This window comes from Erinaceus europaeus, chromosome 14, assembly GCF_950295315.1.
Source record: "Erinaceus europaeus chromosome 14, mEriEur2.1, whole genome shotgun sequence".
Lineage (NCBI taxonomy): Eukaryota > Metazoa > Chordata > Mammalia > Eulipotyphla > Erinaceidae > Erinaceus > Erinaceus europaeus.
Window position 1 is genome coordinate 85,474,287 of NC_080175.1, and position 21,939 is coordinate 85,496,225.

The 21,939-nt window shown below is 37.4% G+C and overlaps 1 protein-coding gene across 2 annotated transcripts in view; it reads right to left on the reverse strand.

Annotated features, from left to right (window-relative positions):
• Nucleotides 1–6,788: 6,788 nt before the first annotated feature.
• Nucleotides 6,789–21,939, reverse strand: part of ZNF654 (zinc finger protein 654) — a 61,454-nt gene continuing 46,303 nt past the window's right edge. For both annotated transcript variants that reach the window (XM_060172109.1, XM_060172108.1), the window contains 3 exons: nt 16,850–16,991; nt 10,660–12,937; nt 6,789–9,842 (listed from right to left, as the gene is read on the reverse strand). In XM_060172109.1, coding sequence (XP_060028092.1) covers nt 9,835–9,842; nt 10,660–12,937; nt 16,850–16,991 — 2,428 coding nt within the window. In that variant the 3' untranslated portion in view covers nt 6,789–9,834. The remainder of the gene's footprint in view (nt 9,843–10,659; nt 12,938–16,849; nt 16,992–21,939) is intronic.

Here is a 21,939-nt window from a genome sequence, read left to right on the forward strand (position 1 = left end):
AGCATACAACATATGCCATGTGCATTTAACCCACTGTGCTACTGCCTCACTCCCTATATTAGTTCGTTATAGATGTTTGATATCAATTGCTTGTCTTAAGTGTCTTAAGTGTAGTATGAAAATATCTTTTCCCATTTGCTGGGTTTCCTGTCCATCCTTATGGCATTAAAAAAAAATTCACTATATTTATTTATTTATTGGATAGAGACAGCCAGAAATCAAGAGGGATGGGAGAGATAGAGACAGACACCTGCAGCACTGCTTCACCACTCGCAAAGCTTTCTTCCTGCTGGTGGGGATCAGGGACTCGAACCTGGGTCCTTGTGCATTGTAACATGTGCACTCAACCAGGTGCACCACCACCCACCTACCCCTTTTAAAGTCTTTTTAAAAAATTATCCTTATTTATTTATTTATTAAATAGAAACAGCCAGAGATTGAGAGGGAATGACAGGGAGAGACAGAGGCCAGGTGATGGTTCACCTGGTTAAACACATTACAATGTGTAGGGACCTAGGTTCTATGCTCTGGTCCCCACCTGCAGGGGGAATGCTTTACCAGTGGTAAAGCAGGGATGCAGGTGTCTCTTTGTCTCTCTCCCTCTTTTTATACTTGTTTGTTTATTATTGGATACAGACAGAGAAATTCAGAACAGTGGGGAACATTGAGAGGGGAAGAGATAGAGAGATACCTGCATGCCTGCTTCACCACTCGTGAAGCTTTCCTCCTGCAGGTGGGACCGGGAGCTTGAACCTGGGCCCTTGCACATTGTAACATGTGAGCTCAGTTAGGTGCACCACCATCCAGCCCCTGGAGTTTTCTTTTGATGTGTAAAAGCTTTTTAATTTGATCATAGCAGCATAATTCATAATAGCTAAAACCTGGAAGCAACCCAAGTGCCCAACAACAGATGAGTGACCGAGAAAGTTGTGGTATATATAAACCATGGAATATTACTCAGTTATTAAGAATGATGTTCACCTCACCTTGGGTGGAACTTGAAGGAATTTTGTGAAGTGAGATAAGCCAGAAGGAGAAGGATGAGTACGGGATGTTCCCACTCATAGACAGAAGTTGAGAAATAAGAACAGGAGAAACACAAAGCAGAACTTGGACTGGATTTTGTGTATTGCATCAAAGAAAACGAATCTGGGGGAGGGAGTAGGGTCAGGTCCTGGAGCATGATAGCAGAAGAGGACCTAGTTGGGGGGTTAGAAAATTATGGGGATAACTGAGAAATGTTACACATGTATCAACTACTGTACTTTACTGTAAACCGTTAATTCACACCCCTCAAAAAACAAAAGTAAGGAAGAAATGGCAGATGATGTTTGTAATCCTGTGACAAGGCACTGTGGCTTTTGTTTCTGATCACGTCTGTGAAGCAACCCTGTGGATATTTGCTTTTAGTAGTTAGCGTACACCAGTGTGTGAGCCAATGGACACATGCCCCTGTTACTATGCTGATGCCTTGATTTTAAGTGGATTGACATGTTTTATAAATTTGCCACTGAAGTCAATAAAGCAACTTTTTTTAAGGAAAAAAAATGGCAGGACTATAGAAAAAGGCAAATATATATATTAGTCAACACATTAAAAAAAGAGAAGAAGTGAGCTACAGCGGCTGTGCTCAGAGCTCCAGGGACTTCCATGGGCAGCCAGTGAAGGCCCCTCCTCCCTGCCCCACCCCCCAGGAACGCAGTCAGTGTTCTCTGCAGTCGCTACTGAGTTTGGTCAGCTTGCAGCTTGATGTTCTTACACTGGGCGGTAGCATGCTAGTATCATTAGCTTAGATAAGGTGGCTCTGTGGCGCAGTAGGTAGCATTGGACTTCTAGTGACAAAAAGCTTAGATCATACTATTGACAAGTTAAGGGGAAAATCACTTACCCTGTGCCACACTTGCCCATCTTTATTTATTTATTTATTTATTTATTTATTTTTTACAGAGAGAAAATAAGGGGGGGGGGAGGTAGATTCCTGCAGCCCTGCTTCACCACTCATGAAGCATTCCCTTTGCTGCTGGGGAGCGGGTCCTTGAACCTGGGTCCTTGTGAACGGCGATACGTGTGCTTTTGATAGTTGCTTTTTGCATGTCCCTCAATTTTCTGTCTCGAAATTGATCAGGTGCCTGTAGTAGAGATAATCTACTGGGGCTAGCTGAGTGCACAGGATACAGGGCGCGAGTGCCCAGGTTCAAGTCCCTGGTCGTCACCTGCAGCAGGAAAGCTTTCACAAGCAGTGAAGTAGGGCTGCAGATGTCTCTGTTGCTCCTTCTTTCTCCCCCCATCTTCTCAGTTTCTCCCAGGCTCAAATAAATAAAAACTTTTTTTTTTTTTTTTTTTTGCTGAGTTTTGTGAGGTCTTTATATATTTTGGTTACTAGCCCTTTGTCTGATATATGGACTGTAAAACTCGTCTTTAACTTAATAAGGTGCTTTCTCTTTTACTAATATTCTTTGACTATGCAGAAACTTGAGTATTCTTTTTTATTTTTCTCAACTATTATTATTATTATTACCTCCAGGGTTATCACTGGGGCTCAGTGCATGCACTACGAATCCACTGCTCCTGGAGGTCATTTTCCCCATTTTTGTTGCCTTTGTTGTTATTGCTGTCGTTGTCGTTGGATAAGACAGAGAGAAACAGAGAGGAGGGGAAGACGGAGAGGAGGAGAGACAGACACCTGCAGACCTGCTTCAACGCCTGTGAAGCGCCTCCTCGGCAAGTGGGGAGCTGAGGACTCGAACTGGGATCCTTACGCAGATCCTTGTGCTTCATGCCATTTGCACTTAACCGGCTGTGCTACCACCCAACCCCCTTGTTTATTATTTTTTTTGTATTTGATAGGGGAGAGAAAAAATGAGAGAGGGAGGAAAGAAAGAGAGACATGGACTTGAAGACTTGCTTCACCACTCATGAAGCTTCCTCCTTCAGGTGGTGACCAGGGCTTGAACTCAGGTCCTTGCACATGGTGGTATTCAAACTTAACCTGGTATTCCACCTCCGGGCCCCCTTTATTTGTTCTTTAAATTTGCCATGCACATTCCTGACTCAGAACCTTAGCTCTTGATACTTATTTTTCCTCTTAGGTGTCTGAATGGCTCTTTCTCACTTTCCATTCAGAGTTCTAGTGTGAAAAGTATTAAAAATCATTACAGGAAGGACAGACATTACAAGAAGGACAGCATCAGGTCCTTCACAAACTTTATTTATTTTTATTTTTTTACCAAAGCACTGTTCAGCTCTAGCTTATGTGTGTGGGGGGGGCGGTGAACTTGAAACTTTGAGGCCTCAGGTAAGAAGGTCTCTTTGCATAACCATTAAGGCAAGAAAGTCTCTTTGCATAACCGTTATGCCATCTCCCTTACCCCACAAACTTTAGTCTTGCAAACATACTTAAAAATTTTTTTTGTATATTTATTTTCCTTTTGTTGCCCTTTTTTATTGTTGTTGTAGTTATTATTGTTATTGATGTCACTGTTGTTAGATAGGACAGAGAGAAATGGAGAGAGAAGGGGAAGACAGAGAGGGGGAGAGAAAAAAAAGACACCTGCTTCATCTGTGAAGCGACTCCCCTGAAGGTGGGGAGCCGGGGGCTTGAACCGGAATCCTTATGCCGGTCCTTGCATCTCGCACCACTTGCGCTTAACTTACTGCGCTACCGCCGACTCCTGAGAACATACATTTTTAATGCATGTGAAAGTCTGGAATCAATGGGATGCACTTAACTGCTGAAAACTCCATAATCATAAAGCTACCATGCTAGGACTGCTGGGTAAACTAAGGCCCCACAACTCATTTCTTTAAATCACATTCTGGGCTGGCAAGACAGTTCCTACCAAGAGCATGACCCAAGTTCAAGCAAGCCCACCTGCTTGAACTCCCACCCACACCCCAAACTGGGGGAAGCTTGATGCTACAGTTTCTTTTCCTATCATTCAAAAGCTGTGAAGCCCAGGTGATGACAAAATAAAGAGGAATTCTGGTAGTTACCCCTATGAATACTTTCAAAAATATCTTTGCTTTTGAGCTAGCAAAACAGCTCACTTGGGTAGTGTGCTGCTTTGCCCTGTGTGCAGCCCAGGTTTGAACCCAGACCCCACGACATTCATTGCAGGCGTTAGTACCGTGGCCTTTCACTCTCTCTGCCTCTATCTTAAACTTTTTTTGCTTAGAGGAAGATATCCCAGCACAACTCCACTATACCAGGTGGTTCCATGTGGTACCATTGCCTGCTTCTTCCATTATTTCCATAGTAGTTATTTAAATTCATATTAATAGCTTACTTCCTCAAATGTCTTGTAAATCGTTTTAAAGATGGCAGTATGAATCTTAAGGGAAACAGTTTATCTTCTAGGAAGATTAAAAAAAAAAAAAGTCTTACTAAACCTGTGGTTTTCAAATCCCTGCATTTATCAGAATCTCTTGGCAACCTTGTTAAGCCTGATTCAGTCTTGGGGCTGGGTGGTGGCACACCTGGTTGTATTATAATGTACAGGGACCCAGGTTAAGCCCCTAGTCCCTACCTGCAGGGGGAAAGCTTCACAAATTTGAAGCAGTGCTGCAGGTCTATCTCCCCCTCCCTATCTAACAAAAATGATTTTTTTTTTTTTTTAACCAGAGCACTGCTCAGCTCTGCCTTATAGTGGTGAGGGGGATTAAACCTGGGACTTTGGAGCCTCAGGTATGAGAGACTCTTTACATAACCATTATGCTATCTACCCCCACCCTGGCATTTCTAACAAGTTCTCTGGTGATGTGGATTCTGATACTATGGTTGCCAAACTATAGAAATCACTGCTGGTAGAAAAATGAATTTCGTCAGTCAGTTACGTCTGTCGCTCCCTTTAATCCTTCTTTGTATCTGAAATCACTGCTCAGCAAGTACACCACTACTTAAGAGACAACAGGTCCATTCACACTCTACTTATGAATGGCATGATTTTAAAGGGACATTTCTGGTTTTTTAAGACTTACCTATTTTTTAATATTTTATTTTCCTTTTTGTTGCCTGTTTTTACCATTGTTGTGGTTAAATTATTGTTATTGATGTTGTTGTTGCCAGATAGGACAGAGAGAAATGGAGGAGAGACAGACACCTGCAGACCTGCTTCACCGCCTGTGAAGCGACTCCCCTGCAGGTGGGGAGCCAGGGTTCGAACCTGGATCCTTACACCGGTCCTCAAGTTTCTTGCCATGAGCTTAACCCACCGCGCTATAGCCCAGCCCATTTCTGATTTTTCAGTCCCATCTCTTCACTTAATAGATGCCTGATTTCAGCCATGATTGACTTTTTCAGAGCCCTGGTGTCTTAATGTCTTTCAAATGTTTTAATAGAGTAACATATAAAGTAGCTGGTCCAAGATAAGTCACAGTATCCAGCATCCCTAAATAAGGCACAAATCACTTTATTTTCAGGTTTTATTTCAGACTGTTGTAGTGGCTGCATTACATCTTTTGAGGTAAGAGTTAAAATCGTTTTTTTTTTTTTTTTTCCTGCCACCAGGGTTATCAGTGGCACTCAGTACCTGGACAGCAAATCCACCACTCCCATGGGCCATTTCTTACTTTTCTTTAAATTGACAGAATCAGTAATTGAGAGGGGAAGGACAGACACCGGCAGCTTTACTGCTTGTGAAGCTTCCCCCTGCAGGTGGGGACCTGGGTTTGAACCCTGGTTTCATGCATGATGTGTACACTCAACTGGACACGCCACCACACCCCCATCGCTGAAATCCCGATCCCTAGAATTAGCTGAAATCAGGAAATTTATGTGGATGGTACCCCATTTAAAGCATCTTGGAGACACTTATGAAATCTGACTGCTCCCCAGAATTCCTCAACTCTCAGAAAAGGCAAAAGTGGACAGTCAAGATGTCTCCAGTAGCTATATATGTTTTTTAGTTTACTAAGTCCTTTGACAACGTAAGTCAGACTGAATTTTCTAGATGTTAGTTGTCTAGTGCTTTGATAAGTTTTCCACAGTATTTTTGTTATTTAGTTGTTCTGAGAGACAGAGAAAGCAGAGGCCACAGGATCAAAGCTTTCTTTAATGTGGGCTTGAACTGGGGTGACACACATGGCAAAGCAGTGCAATGTTGCCAGCCCTCTCATAGTATTTTTGAAAAAATGACTGCAATATGTACATTGACTGTATTAAAGTATCTGTCCTTTCACATGCAGTGCTGGCTCCTTTAAAATGTCTTTTCCTACTTTTAAGCCCTAGATTTTCCAATCACAGCCAGTAGTGTTGGTTTTTTTTTGGTTAGTGAACCAGTAATAAGAACCCTCATAGACAAGGACATGATTTTTAGATACAGATTATTAAAGGGCTTACATTTTCTTATTGAAATGCTTTGTAGGAACAGTAGCCATCATCATTTACATCTAATTTGAAACCCTGACAGTTGTTCTGTGTGCCACCAAAGCTAGTCATTTTTGAAGAATTTCAACAATGTAGTAAATCCGTCCACTGCCTTGCTTTTCAGGTTGTGACTTTGACTTTCCCAAAGTTTGCACGTAATACTGTATCTGAACCTATTTAACTGAGATGACTTTAGCAGCCAACAAGCTAACAACTTGTAGTTTCTGCAATGGACATTAGTTTAAAATAGTATAAAAAGTTGTCTATTTTGTGTAAGCCTTTGTATTTTTATTATTGTTTTAATTTACTAAAATATTCTTAATATGGCAATAGTAACTTAAATAGCTCAGTCTCTTTCAATGAAACCTAACATGAATTTATTTAATGTATCTTAAGCCTAAGAATTCCTATTGAATCAATGTGCTACATGAAATTGAACACTTCTTTACCAAGGACAATGTTTTATTGAACAAATCTATGTACAGTACAAAATTTTCTTGAAGTGAGACACTATTGTTGATTTATTGCAGTTCAATGGCTCAGTTTTAATCTGTACTCTTATAAAATGCAAAGTAAAATAATTTTCAACAAGGAAGCACAGATTTCCTTTCTTGCTGAATCAGTAATATCGTTCACATATTAACATTACCAAAATGCATATGCAGCATTTAGTCATTCTGAAAAGTGTTTTACAGTACCAAATAAATTAAAAAATAAGCACTATCATCCCTTTTAGGTTTTTTATCCACACAACAGTTTAACCAAACAAGAAAGGAGTACTTCTGAACCTTCCAGTGTGATCTGAAAAGAATCACAAGTTCAGCAATACTAATTTTCTACTCGTTATATAGTTGGTGGTTTTAAAAACAATGAATATGGCTAAAGCCCAAAGTACCAGTGTCCCTATCCACAGAGAACCCCCCTTTCTGCCTCCTTCATAATGTCTGTGCAGCAAAAATCCAGATTTGCAATTTTCTTGACCTTACAGAAACATAGCAGAAAGTTAATATTTAGTGTTTTGGAGGAAGTTTTTATTTAAAACAAATGTAAGAGAAACACATCTCAAAAGAACTAGGAGAGAAAAAGAGGGATCTGAGAAATAAGTAACTTTTTTTTTTTATCTTCTGAATTCCAAGTTAGAGCTGCTGAAAGTTTACGCACCCACGAAAACAAAACGATTTCGGTTTGTTTTATACGACATACATAGTACATTGTACACATTCAATAGCAAGTATTTGAAAAAATATATGAGGTTAGAACAGTGTGGTCAAATAGAATTTTATAAAATATTCTTTGACTTAGCTATATATAAACCACCTGGCCTCAGCTTCTCAGAAGTTTTTTCTCACCAACACAAAGGAAGAAGGAAACATGAAGAAAGAAACAAAAGACCAAGAGAAATTTGTTTAAGACATCTTGGTACAAACTGTAAAATTAATCTTCATGGATAAGAGTTTCTATCAACAGTTACATCTTGTAAAAACAAGTTAAAATGGCAAAAGCTGAAGTTATAACTTTAATCTTTTGGAAAAATTACAAAGAAATTGTATTTCAAAAAATGTCACTGTCCAAACAAAGTAATTTTCAAACAGACTTTTTATTACAGGATATATTTTTAGACTGAACTAAAATAGAACTCAAGTATTAAATTTTTAGTAGCAGGAAGTGTGGAAAATGTTTTCAGTGAACCTAAAAGAATTTAAAAATCAGACTGAGTTGTGTTTACTTATCTGCTATTTAAATATATATTATACAGCCTAATATAGGCTACATAACACAACAAAAACAAACCTAAATCTGACTGGAACGGACTTCTGACAACCAGTTGCATAGTAGTGAGTGCCTGTGATAAAGAGAGTAGTAATGTTGGGAACTTCATTTTCTAAATCTGATCTACCAAGGCCTGCAAATCCAAACTCTATAATAAAGTCTGACTACTACCCTGGAAGAAATGTTCTACTTCCTGAGTAAACTAATTCAAAAAGCTTTGCTGCCCAAAAATGTCTAATAGTAGGGTCTGATGTGATTAATCTACTTTGGGCAAAACTGTGTTAGTTGAAATAATAGGGATATTTTCTTGATATTGGTATATTAGTAGCTGCATTTTTAAAAGGCTTTTGCCTTTGTCCTTGCTGTAAGTCAACATACATTTAGGTAAAAGGAGGTCTTTAAGGTTCCACTTCTAGAGAACGGGTATTTGGAAAACATCTGAGAGGGCTTTTTGAAAACATTTTTTTTGTTTGCTTTTTGTCAAGTTATTATTAAGTTAAAATCTTAGGAAATTACTGGTCATCAAAGAAAATAAATGCACCAGTATATCTTACTGTGCAAATTTTTGTGTAAATATTTCCTTTTATATATTTATATATATAAAAGTTATTATTCTGACCAAATTCATCTTTAATAAATAAGAAATTATGAGTAGTATGGCTTTCAAATGAACTCTCCTAATTGAACAAAGCCAATGAATTCTTGACCTGATTCTTGGCTGACATTTGTTTTTTCCTTTTAGAGCCAGTTGTACAGTTATAGGACAATACTTAGATAAGTCACATTAATGTCTAAAGGACTTTACTATGAGTCATCAAGCAATGCCCTAGCACTACTCTATATACAAACAGAAATAACCCAGTGTGCTTATACCATTATTCACATTGAGGAATTTGCAATTCAGTGTTTTCCTTCAAACCTTGAATGGTCTTAGATTCAACCCAACTGTCTTCAAACCTACTCCTAGCACATTTTCCATTAACTTGACACTGTGCCTTTCAAAGACTTAACAAACATTTGTTTTACAAAAATGGAGAGTGGAAGATTCTATCAAGAGCTTGTTAGTGAAGCTTTGCTGTCTTGTTTTTAAATTTCCAATGCTGGCATGCCGTTCAACTTTTTTACCTGTCTGATTTGAAAATTTGATGTTGTAATATTCTATGGAAAGTATGGTCATTGATGAGATTGTATTTCCATGTACCACTTTCTAAATTGTAATACACCAAATAGCAATGATTCTTTAAACCAAGTTTGACCGGAAAGGAGGAAATACTCTTATGAATGAAAACATTTTTGTAGAATACTTTGTTTATTGTAAACTACCACCCTCACCCCCTATATAATGGGCTAATTTTCCCTTTCTGTAAGGCCATAGCTGGTTTTTCTTGCTGAGTGGTTGCCTGAATGTTTCTCACATAAGCGAAACTGAATATGCTGCAATTAATCATCAACTATGTTAAATTGTGGTTTTACTGGATAACTGGTACTTTGGGAGTTTTGTAATAACTTTTTTGCTCTCTACACCAGCACATCTCCTTTGTGAGTTCATTCTAGAAAATGTGCTTAGTCTTTATCTTTAGTAATCCAAGACCGCTCTAAAATTAAGGCCATCAGGGAAATAGCAACTGATGATGCATGTTCTTGTAGTGCTTTTTTCACACTACTGCTTGATCGACAGATCTTTCTGAAACATTTTTTTATCAGGCACCTGTAAAACAGAACACCTCATATTAATTTAAATGTTATAGATGTTCAGCTGGAATTCTAAATTAAGATTTCTGTTTAATTGATAATATTGACATTAGTAGAAAGGGAAACTGCTTTTGAAGATTTTTTAAAAAATTATTTTCTGGTATTTTAAAAAACTAATAAAGGTTGAACTTAGTTTATATTCTGGCATGCAAAAAAAAAAAAAAAAGACACCTCTTTCTAGAATCTGTACTGATGAAACTTGGAATGGAGAAAATCTTCAGCTATCCTGAAGGGTTAAGAACAAAAAACTGGGAGTCAGGTGGTAGCACAGCGGTTTAAACGCATGTGGCGCAAAGCACAAGGACTGGTGTAAGGATCCCGGTTCGAGCCCCCGGCTCCCCACCTGCAGGGGAGTCACTTCACAGGCGGTGAAGCAGGTCTGCAGGTGTCTGTCTTTCTCTCCCCCTCTCTGTCTTCCCCTCCTCTCTCCATTTCTCTCTGTCCTATCCAACAATGACATCAATAACTACGACAATAAAATAACAAGGACAACAAAAGGGAATAATTAAAAATTAAAAAAAAAAAGAAAAAAAAACTATGAAAAATACTTAAGTTTTGGCTTCTATGAGTTCACAGGTCTGGGCCTATGCAAACTAACTTGTGAATGTTAGTTTCTGGAGCTATTTTTTAGTAGTACCATATCCCAGTGACCATAAAGATTAAGGGAGATAACATGGAGTTAGTGCTGTGCAAATGGAAATTATTTTAATCTTAAAAATCTATGGCATTTTCCATTTCTACAGACAGACCTACTGAAAAGACAGAAAACTTACTTTCATCATCTGAATCAAATCCAAAGAGTGTCTGACATTTCTTTTGTGCAAGGTGAGCCTCAAGTGCTTCTGCATTACAGTAGGTGGTCAGGCATTTGCCACATCTTAGTCTTTTCACTGCTTTTTTACTAACATTCTCTTGATCGGAACAGGAATCTACTTTATCAGTCAAAATTTTTCTGCGTTTTGGCATACTAAGGTACCGTTCATCAAGGTAGCTGGGAGGCAATGGCCGCACATATGGCTTTGTTAAAATTAAGCCATATGAAGTGTGTTCACTTGTCTGATTTGGTTTAGAAGGTGCCTGAGATACTGGCTGGGCGCTGTGTTCCTGTGGTACAACACTGGGTAAAACAGAACCATTTTCTGTCCTGATTCTATTTGTATCACTTTTCAAAGCAGGACCCGATGGAGTGTGCCCATTGACTAGATCTCTAACACTACGATTCTCTTCGGAATTTGGCTCTGTGTTAGGCAACTTTTGGTCTTTCAAGCTTATTTCAGAAACAGTGTCATCAGAATGTTCATTTCCATTCTGAACTAAACTGTCTTTTTTCTTTTCATTACTTTCTATACATGTCTTTGGTTCTGTAGAAACTGGCAGACTAACAGATTGTTTCTCATTAATAGGTGAGTCTTTTTCCTGACAATGAGGACTGGAGTCTGTAAGAACATCCCATAGAGTTGCTTCACTTGGTTGTGCAGATGACTCTGGTGTTTTACTTAAATAGTGCTGAGCTTCATGTTCATATAACAGAGGAAGATCTTCAAAAAGCTCATGGCATTCTGGAAAACTACACTGAGCTTGAAATACTCTATGACTTTTTGTATGCTGAGCAAGCTGGAATGGCAGCTTAAAAGACTCATTGCAATTAAAATGCAAACAGAAGTATACATTTGGATAGCTGTGTCTATTAAGGTGATCTATAAAATGCTGAGAATCTTCAAACTGCCTTTGACAGAATTTGCACTTCCCCTTACTCCACTTCATTACTGTTTGCCGCACATTTAAATCAGTTGGATGTACAGTTCTTGCATGTTTATTTAGAAATCCAATTTTTTTAAATATCCTGACACAGCCAAGAGCAGGGCACTTAAAATTTCCTTCTTGGTCTGTGGCATATATATCTTCTGGGTGGCACACCATTCCATTGATTTTATGAAGTACCGAAGTCTCTTGATTTAGGTCATAATCATCTTCTTCATAATCACCTTCTTCCTCATCCTCTTCTTCGTAGTCGTTTTCACATACAGGTAACGGCTCTGAGACGTTATTTAAAGATATATTAGGATTACCATTTTCAGTAATATCTTCTGATGCATTTAGAGGAATTGCAGTTAACTCAGCAGCATGTGCAGGAATAACTTTGTTTCCACCACTGGGAGCAGAAGTAGTATCTGTTTCCAAATCTTTAGTCTCAGAATTTCCATTTTCAAAGGAAATCAAAGAGCTAGAACAATTTCTTTCTTCCAAAGCAGGGGTTTCTTCCTGTTGAGCTGCAGCAATTTGCTGTCTTTGTATTTTTTTAACGTGATTCTTTAAATGCTTCTGCATAAGTCCTCTGTTTCTAAATTTCCTGCCACATATCACACATGAAAAGCTGCCCTTTTTCTGATGAGCCTGAGCATGCCTTACAATGTGACCACCTAGAAATTCCTTGTTACATAACACACACCTATGCCTTGGAACATTATGATCTACTTTAGAAGTATGAAGAGATGTAAGGGTTTTCTTGGTATTAGTATGGCCTTTAGATTGCACTCCAGATAAAACATCAGTATCGGAATCGAGCTCTCCAGTGTTGTGAGCTGTAAGGGAGTCAAGCCCTTCGCCGAAGCACTGCTGTTCCACTGCTTTACTTAGATTAGAGTTTTCCAGTGCGCTTTCATTTAGGAATCTCACTGCTGATTTATCACTCAGTAATGCCACACAGTTTTTCTTAATCATTACAAAGTTCCAGAATTCAGGATCAAAAAATAACCCTTTTTTTAAAATTGGAAGTAGTTCAAAACGAACACGATTCTGAACACTGCTTGTGCCTTCATTATACTCTTCATCTGGATGTTTATATAGTTCTTCAACAGTATTGTAAGATTCCAAGGAGCGCTCAAGAAAAAATATTGATAGTGCACAAATCCTGAGAATCTCCAAATCATTTGGCAAAAAGTGTGCAATTGTCTTATAAATGAGACATTTTGTTTTGGGGTCATCCTGAAGGTCTAGTTGTAAAGCGCAGCCACATATTTCAACACAAATCTGCAAGCCTTCTTCTTCAACCTGTAAAAAGAAAAAGAAAACTATTATTACTAAGTGCTTTAAACTAGTTTAATTTCTAACTTTTTTACGTTTTATTTTTAAAAATACAACTTTGAAATGAAAACTGAGTAAACATACTATTTATTGCAAGTATGCAGTTTTCCTTAGTGAATATACTTTTAAAACACATTTCATTCTTTTTTAAAAAAAATATTTATTTATATTCCCTTTTGTTGCCCTTGTTTTATTGTTGTAGTTACTATTGATGTCGTTGTTGTTGGATAGGACAGAGAGAAATGGAGAAGAGGCGAAGAGAAAGAGGCGGAAAGATAGACACCTGCAGACCTGCCTCACCGCCTGTGAAGCGACTCCCGTGCAGGTGGGGAGCTGGGGGCTTGAACTGGGATCCTTACTCCAGTCCTTGCGCTTTGTGCCACGTGTGCTTAACCCACTGCACTACCGCCAGACTTCTCATTTCATTTTTTTTTAACTCGAAGATAACCTTAAAAAAGATGCCACTTTAGTTTTCATTTTATTTAGCTTTCAAATTTGAGAGGTCAATCTAATCACAGTACAAAATACTTAAATCTCCTGGACTATCATTCTCATGTTCTATAATATCAGCGCTAACCTATATGTTTTCAAATAAAAGTACCACATTTTAGTTGTTAAAACTTAAGGGGGCCAGGCAGTGGCACACCTGGTCAAGCACACATATTACAGTGTACAAGGACATAGGTTCAAGTCCCTGGTCCCACCTGTAGGGGGAAAGCTTCGCGAATGGTGAAGCAGGGCTGCAGGTCTCTCTCCACCTCCTCTCTCAATTTCTCTCTGTCTCTATCCAATAATAAATAAATAAAACTTTTCAAACTGCTTGTAGAAACTCATAAAGCTGCACTAGATAACATGAGTCACTTTTCTTGCAATAAATAAAATTTACTCAAATAAGGGAAAAGTGTGGCTTACACAAAAAGCTAACTACAATCTTTCCAAATCAAGAACAATACACTTTAAATTATCTAAAAATTATTAAAGCTTTGCAACATTAACTGATGGCCCAATGACCCAAAGATAACCGGATCAGCTTTTACTTCTGATTTTGTTGTCTTACACCTTAGCTCAAATTATTTACAAATAATGCCTTTCATGATTTGGAATCATATAAACACTTTTCTGCCTATAAAGATGAAAACACATCTTTCCAATTATGTACACACACACATACACTTCCTGCATACAGTATGTCATAAATGGCAAGTCTGATGATTTCTGAGTCCCTATGTGCTACACTGCCATGCTTACCTACTTAGAATTCCACAGGCAGACCGTAACTTGCACCATTGTATTACCAATTTATCTAGCTCGTAAATTCTGACATATTTTCTATTCATTCTTTTGATAATACACTCTACTCTGAAAAATTTGACACCATTTTTAACTCTACTGGGATAAAGCTAAAGATCTGTTATTTCCATTGAGAATCTTATACTTATTAAAAAAAAAAAAAAAATCCATGTATGCCTTAAGTCACAAGGATATTACATCACTGTTATACCCTCTTATGGTTAGCAAAGAATTGAGCAAATATCTTTGAATAAATGTTTATAGTGAGTGGGATCTTATTAGTCCACTGACTGTAATTCCCTCCTATAAATTCTTTATTTCCATCTTAGAATTATTCTTTAATTCAAATTTCTATTTATGACATTAGATATTCCCATTGGTATTTCTAGGAATAGAAAATTTAAAAAAATCTACTGGTTAAAAACAAAATTTCCCGGGGCCAGGTGGTGACGCACCTGGTTAAGTGCACACATTATAGTGCGCAAGGACCTGGGTTCAAGTCCCTGGTCCCCACCTGCAGGGGGAAAGCTTCATGAGAGGTGAAGCAGGGCTGTAGGTATCTCTCTGTCTCTTTCCCTCTCTAACACCCTCTTCCCTCTTGATTTCTGGCTGTCTCTATCTAATAAATAAAGATAATTTAATTTTTTTTTTAATTTCCCATCTTTCTTTTACATAATAACCCCTATCTTTACTCATATATCCAACTCCCCAAGTTTACAATTTTCAGGAACATCACACAAGGGAACAGATTACTTCCTTACCTCCTGAAATCCTTTATGGTGGATGTTCTAATTTTTAGTGTAACATCCAAGCTCTTTTAGGACCTCAGGGATACCCCTGCAATCTCTCCTGCTAGTAGTTACATTTTCATTTCCCAGATGCTTCCCATTTAATAAAGAAAAATGCTACCCTATTAATACCACCGGGCAGTTCTGAGAACAGTAAGGCAAATATGTTCTCTAAGCTCGAAACCTTCTAGAAATGCTATTATCCTAATCTATCGTTCCTATCTTTCCCTATGAAGCCCTTTTAGACATGCCTTCTATAATGCCTCCTTCTTAACTCACACAGCATTTTCTGTGTCTCCTTCCAGGAAGGTACATGAATGACCTACCCCATCAGATAATAGTCTCTTTTAGTAGAGTATCAACAATTAAGAACTATTTCTTTTTATAACATTCCATCTTTAAAAAAATTTCAGTTGATTCTTACTAAATAAATATATATATATTTTTTAAAAAGCTAAGTGTTTTTATGATATACTTCTCCCCTTGTTTTTTTTTTTTTAGTGGAAGCATGTCTACTTGACACTGGATTTGAGTAACATTTCATTATTTAATAATGAAGCTATTTATATGTTAAATAAATAGGAACTAAAACAACAGCAAATTCTGATACAATGCTGCTAACTTTATGCCATGGGGATATGATCACTACATCTTCATATATCTACTGAGTGATGTGGTAATGAATGTGATAAATGGATAAATATGTAAGAAACAATGAAATACATATTATATAAAGGATGCCTTCTTACATATTTAACAGTAACCCATATAATGATTCAGTAACTTGAAGCAACTTAAAATTCAGGGTTGCTTTAGCCTTATCTTTATATCCTAATTTCTATTAGTAGTCAATGAGAATATTTTCAGATATAGAAGACAAATTTCCTACCTACTTAAGAGTCATATAGTATTGTATGTACTTGAAAATGGTTTGTGAAAATTCACTTCAGGACAGGAAACATGTTTTTTACTGTAATTTCATGGAAACATCTTAAAAATGGTCTTTAGATTTCGCAGCCTAAGAGGTAGTGCAACAGATAAGAGTGCCTTACTTGTGGTCCTGAGTTCAATTCTTGACAATCAATATGCACAGTAATTCTCTGTTTCTTTCTGCAACCCCCAACCCATTAATAAGTACATAGATAAATCTTTTATTTTATTAAGTAGCTCTAAAAAACAACAACAAAAACTGGGGAGACAGTACAGCAGCTGCACAACACACTTTCATGCCTGAGGTCCCAATTTAATTTCCAGCACCACCATATATCAAAGCTGAGTGGTCTGTTCTGTCTCTCTTTCTCTCTCCTCTTCTCTCTCATGAAAATAAACCCTAAAAGAAAAAAAGAGTTCTCAGGTTTCAAAAATGCCTCAGAACTCAGTACTCCTTTTTACCTAAATAGCACACTTAAACTATGAACTCAGTTTTTTTCTGTAACAGTGAACATATGCAAAGTTTATCTACATATTAATATTTTACATACAGAACAGAGGTTATTCTAAGTGGCAAATGGCTTTAATTATACGGTAAGAGTTAACAGCTTCTTATGGAAGCAGTGGTTCCCATATTAAATTTTAAGCAACTTTTAAAAAACACTTTTCAATTATTTATTTGTGTTTACCATTTGTGCAATGCTGGGAGTTGAGGTTGGAGTTAGGGAAGAATGTGTTATATAGAGAATATGGCCTTAAAATTCTCCTCTTTAATTTTATAATCAGTAAAGTTTGTCATAAAAGATTCAAGTTTCAGTAATCTGTCATTTAAATTTCATTTAAAATGAAGGGATAAATATATCCTATTTACCTCATCTTTAATGATTTTCATGAAAGGAAATATTACTCTCACATTAGTTGCTGTTCTTAAAAGCTGGTAGCATTGATCTACAAAAACTTGTTTTGAAGGATTAGCCTTAAGCTGAAGTTTACTCCATATGAAAATCAACTCCCTGTAAATGAGAAAAAGAGAAATATCAAAAATACAGTTTATTAAAAAAAAAAAAAAAAAACAGACATTACCTATCTTTCTCTGCTTCAATAGTGCCCTGCCTAGAAGGTATAGAAGGTGTGTGTTAATCTATCTTTATGTTACCCCCAAGCTACTTCTGCTACCGGTACGGAACTAACTGAAGCCGGGGAGGTAGGGTGCCATACAGAGCCATGTTACAGTGGTAAGGAATGAAGATCCATCACATACCTACAAACCTGAGGCATCTGTAGTATTTAAATAAAATAAACAGTAATCTTAGTACGAGTACTAATACATCTAGACCTTAATTAAAAAGTTTTTTTATTCTTTAGTTATCCCTGTAGACATCATTGTTACAGACTTTCGACAAAGAAATGGTTCATATTTTTATTTTTAACACTAAAAAGACTAAAAATGTAAGTATGTTATGTCAATAGTGCTGATTCTAAAGTTTTACGTTTTATAACATCTGTTTTCAGTTTTTCCATGGAGATGTAGTACTTTTAACTATAAAAGCTATGGGCCATGTACAATAAGCCAAACTGAAAAGAAGAGTAAGGTAGTAGCTATTAGTTTTGAGGCAAATGAAATCCTAAGATAATTGATATATTTGGATATCAAATTTTGACAAATTAGAATTTTTAAAAACATGTCAGAAAAGTTACATAAGGCATCATAATCTAGAGTTTTACAATAACCAATAAACATATATTTTGGGCCAAACATCTGCAGCTATTAAATCTAAAATAGCTTAATGACTTTCGTGAAGGCAGACAGCCTAGAGACAATGCAGAGAGCACAACATGGAAAATAACAGCAAACAACACAGAGGTGAAATCAAAAATTCCACCTCCAAATTGTACTAGCTATGTGGGAATTCATAAATTTTTGTCTACCACCCACTTCCTCCCACCCCCTTTTTTGAACACAAACTCCTTTAGAAAGCTCACCAGGTCTCACATCTCTAGCTCTGACTTCTTTCCTAATTTCCATACTTGTATACTTTGACTTAAGTTTGTTTTCCATCACGTTAACTCACTTAGACCTAATCATATCCTTGCAAAGCTGACAATCTTTTCCTAGGTTGGTCAACTGCACTAAACACTCCTTAAACTTACTTGGTTTTAGCCTGCTTATTGTCAACAGTTTTGAGTCTTCTCCCTTTTTTGTTTAGCGTTAACTCTCTTTTCAGCCCCCAGGTTCCAGATGCCAGCATGATGCCAACCAGACTTCCCTGGACTGACGACTCCACCAATCTGTCCTGGAGCTCAGCTTCCCCAGAGACCCACCCTACTAGGGAAAGAGAGAGGCAGACTGGGAGTATGGACCGACCAGTCAACGCCCATGTTCAGTGGGGAAGCAATTACAGAAGCCAGACCTTCCACCTTCTGCAACCCTCAATGACCCTGGGTCCATGCTCCCAGAGGGATAGAGAATGGGAAAGCTATCAGGGGAGGGGATGGGATATGGAGACCGGGTGGTGGGAATTGTGTGGAGTTGTACCCCTCCTATCCTATGGTTTTGTGTAGGGGACCACCAGAAGGCGGTCTCTTGTTAATGTCTTACTTAAATAAATAAATAAATAAATATCAATTTATGTGGTCCGGGAAGCATTGGACTTTTAAGCATGAGGTCTTAAGTTCGATCCCCAGTATCACATGTACCAGAGTGATGTCTGGTTCTTTCTCTCTCTCTCTCTCCTCCTATCTTTCTAATAAATAAAATCTTAAAAAAAAACTTTATTATGTTTTATTATGTTTATTACATAATCTAGTATCCTACTCTTTAAACTAGTTAAGACATAGGATGCTACACTTAATAACTCGTATTTCAAAAATTAGCTACTACATGACTTGACTATTTACAATTTTCTAAAAAGAATTAAGAAAAATAAATGAAGTGACCTACATGAAGTGTCTAGTATACACTGATATTTAATAAAGTGTTAGTTACATATAATCTTTTATTGTCTTTATAATTTTCATAGTACAAACCAGTGCTATTTCATCAATATTTACTAGTTAATAAACTGTATTCCAACACCCAGAGGGAAGGTCTTAAGGAAATAATTGTAAGAAAAAAACACAGCACTGAATGAAGTAAAAGATGACAGCGGAGATTTAAATAAAGAATGTGTTATGAATGAAAGGCAAACAAATGGGCCACATTTAAGTGACAAATCTCTACAAGAGATTTAATGACAAAATGTACAGCAATTGATGGGAGGGCATTTTATTCAGTTTTACAGAAAAGAATGTTTAATACACTAGAAGTTTATACATTTTGCAACTTTCTCTAAAAATAATTCAAAACTATACATAGCCATTCTTAGGACAATACATATACATACATATAATAATATTATTTTTACCAGAGCTCTGCTCAGCTTTGGCATATTGTGGTGGAGGGGATGGAATCTGGGACATTGGAGCCTTAGGTATGAAAGTCTGTTGGTATAACCATTATGCTGTCTACATCACTTTTTTTTTTTTTTTTTTTTTACTAGAGCACTAATCAGTTCTGGCTTGAGGTATGTCTCATAAAATAAGTAGCTATTTATGAGGGAAACTACAAATTCATGAAAATAAAGTCAACCAGCTAAATACATGGAGCAGCATTTCATTTTAAAAATATTTATTTATTTATGAGAGAAAGATACAGAAATACCAGAGCACTTCTCAGCTCTGGCTTACGGTGGTGCTGGGGATTGAACATGGGACTTCGTAGCTTCAGTCACAAGGGTCTTTTGACAGTCCAATGTTTTATCCACTGCACCACCTCCTGAACCTAGCATCCTATCACAGAAATTACAAGATTCAAGTGCCTGACTGGCTCCACCAACCAGGTGGAGTACCTGACTGAGCACACACATTATGATGTGCAATGACCCAGGTTCAAGCCCCAACTCCTCACAATAGGAGGGAAGCTTCATAAGCAACAATACAGGTGTCATTCTCTTCTTCCCTTTTAATTTCTCTGTTATATCAAATAAATACTAAATTAGCAAAAAAAGAGGACTTCATACAGCAAGACAGGCAAAGATATAGAGAGAAGTCCTTCCCTCAGAAGAAAAAGTCTCTATGTGACAAGGTATAATCTGAAGATATCTCTGTGGCATGAGGCACTGATATGGTAAGCTAATGGCCCAAAACACAAATAAAAAATATATAAGATAGTTATGGGCAACCTCATGAAAAGGTTTACACCATACTGTTGCCAGAGAAAAGCAAAAGAAAGGGACAGAATTTTTACCAAGTTAAGGATATAGTCAACCACAAGAAGCTCTCAAAATTCCAAGCAAAGAAATCCAAACTGAAGTGAATGTAGCCACAGTCATTAAAATAGCACTGATTAAAAAAATAATAATAATAAAGGATTTTCAAAGCAGCAAGGGAAAAGTGAAGCATCTCTTATAAGAGGACCCCTACAAGACTAACATTTGATTTCTCAACAGAAATCTAAGAGTCAAAGAGGAATGACAAAATATATTCAAAGATCTGAATGGAAAATAACTTCACCCTAGAAAACTATACCCACTCAGGGTTGCAGGAGTGACAGAAAAGTTTCCAGACAAACAAAAGTTACACACTAAACCAGCCCTGTAAGAAATGGGAAAGGGACTATCTTAAGATATTCATTCCACTTCTGTCATCAGAGAAGTACAAACCATACTCCACAATATTTACCCATAGGAGCTGGAACTTTCTGTGCATACATAGAAGACCCGTACACAGATGTTAGTTCAACATAATTCATAATTGTTATAATTTGGAATTACCTAGATTTCCTTCATTAAGTGAATGAATAAACTTGTAAATCAAGACAATGGAATATTATTCAGTTCTAAAAAGAAATGAGCAATGAAGCTATGAAAAGATATGGGAGAACTGTAAATGGATATTACTAGGTGAAAGAAGTCAATCTGGAAAAAACTATGGAGAAAAAAGAAGAAAAGTATTGTTTCCTGAGGCCCAAGTGGACTTCTTTTCATTTATCCCTACCACTATAGACTCTAGAGCATAAACAGGTAGAATTCAGATGCTTCTTAGCGTAGTAAAAATACTACGTAGGGTATCATAATAATGGATATATGTCATTATTCCTTTGTCAAAACCTACCAGAGAGAACCCTAAGGTTAATTATGGACTTCAGGTGATAACAGTCCAAGGTAAAAAAAAAAAAATTCTCGAGAGATAATAAAACAAGTATGCATACGCAGGAGTACAGGGAATATGGGGACAGCTGCACACCGCCTCTGGACTTTGTGAGAAACATAAAACTATTCTGAAAAAAATTAATTCTTTTTTAAGTTTTTAAAACTTATTTATTGGATAGAGATAGGTAGAAATTGAGAAGGAAGGGGGTGATAGAAAGGGAGAGAGACAGGAGTTGGGCAGTAGCGCAGCAGGTTAAGTGCAGGTGGCGCGAAGTGCAAGGATCCCAGTTCGAGCCCCCCCCCCACTCCCCACCTGCAGGGGGGGTCGCTTCACAAGCGGTGAAGCAGGTCTCTTTCTCTCCCACTCTGTCTTCCCCCTCGTCTCTGTTTCTCTCTGTCCTATCCAATAACGATGATATCAACAACAACAATAAAACAAGGCAACAAAAGGGAAAATAAATTTTAAAAAAATGTAAAAAGGGAGAGAGACAGAGAGACGCCTGCAGCCCTGCTTTACCACTTGTGAAGCTTTTCCCCTGTAGGTGGGGACCAGGGGATTGAACCTGGGTCCTTGCACACTGTAACATGTGTGCTCAGCCAGGTGTGCCACCACCCGGCCCCAAAAATTAATTCTTAAAACTAACTCCTAATTTAATTTTTTTTTCTGCCAACAGCATTATTGCTGGGACTTGGTACCAACACTACAAATCCACTGCTCCCAGGCATTTTTCTCCTTCTCTCCTTCCTTCCTTCCTTTAATTAGATAAGTTTG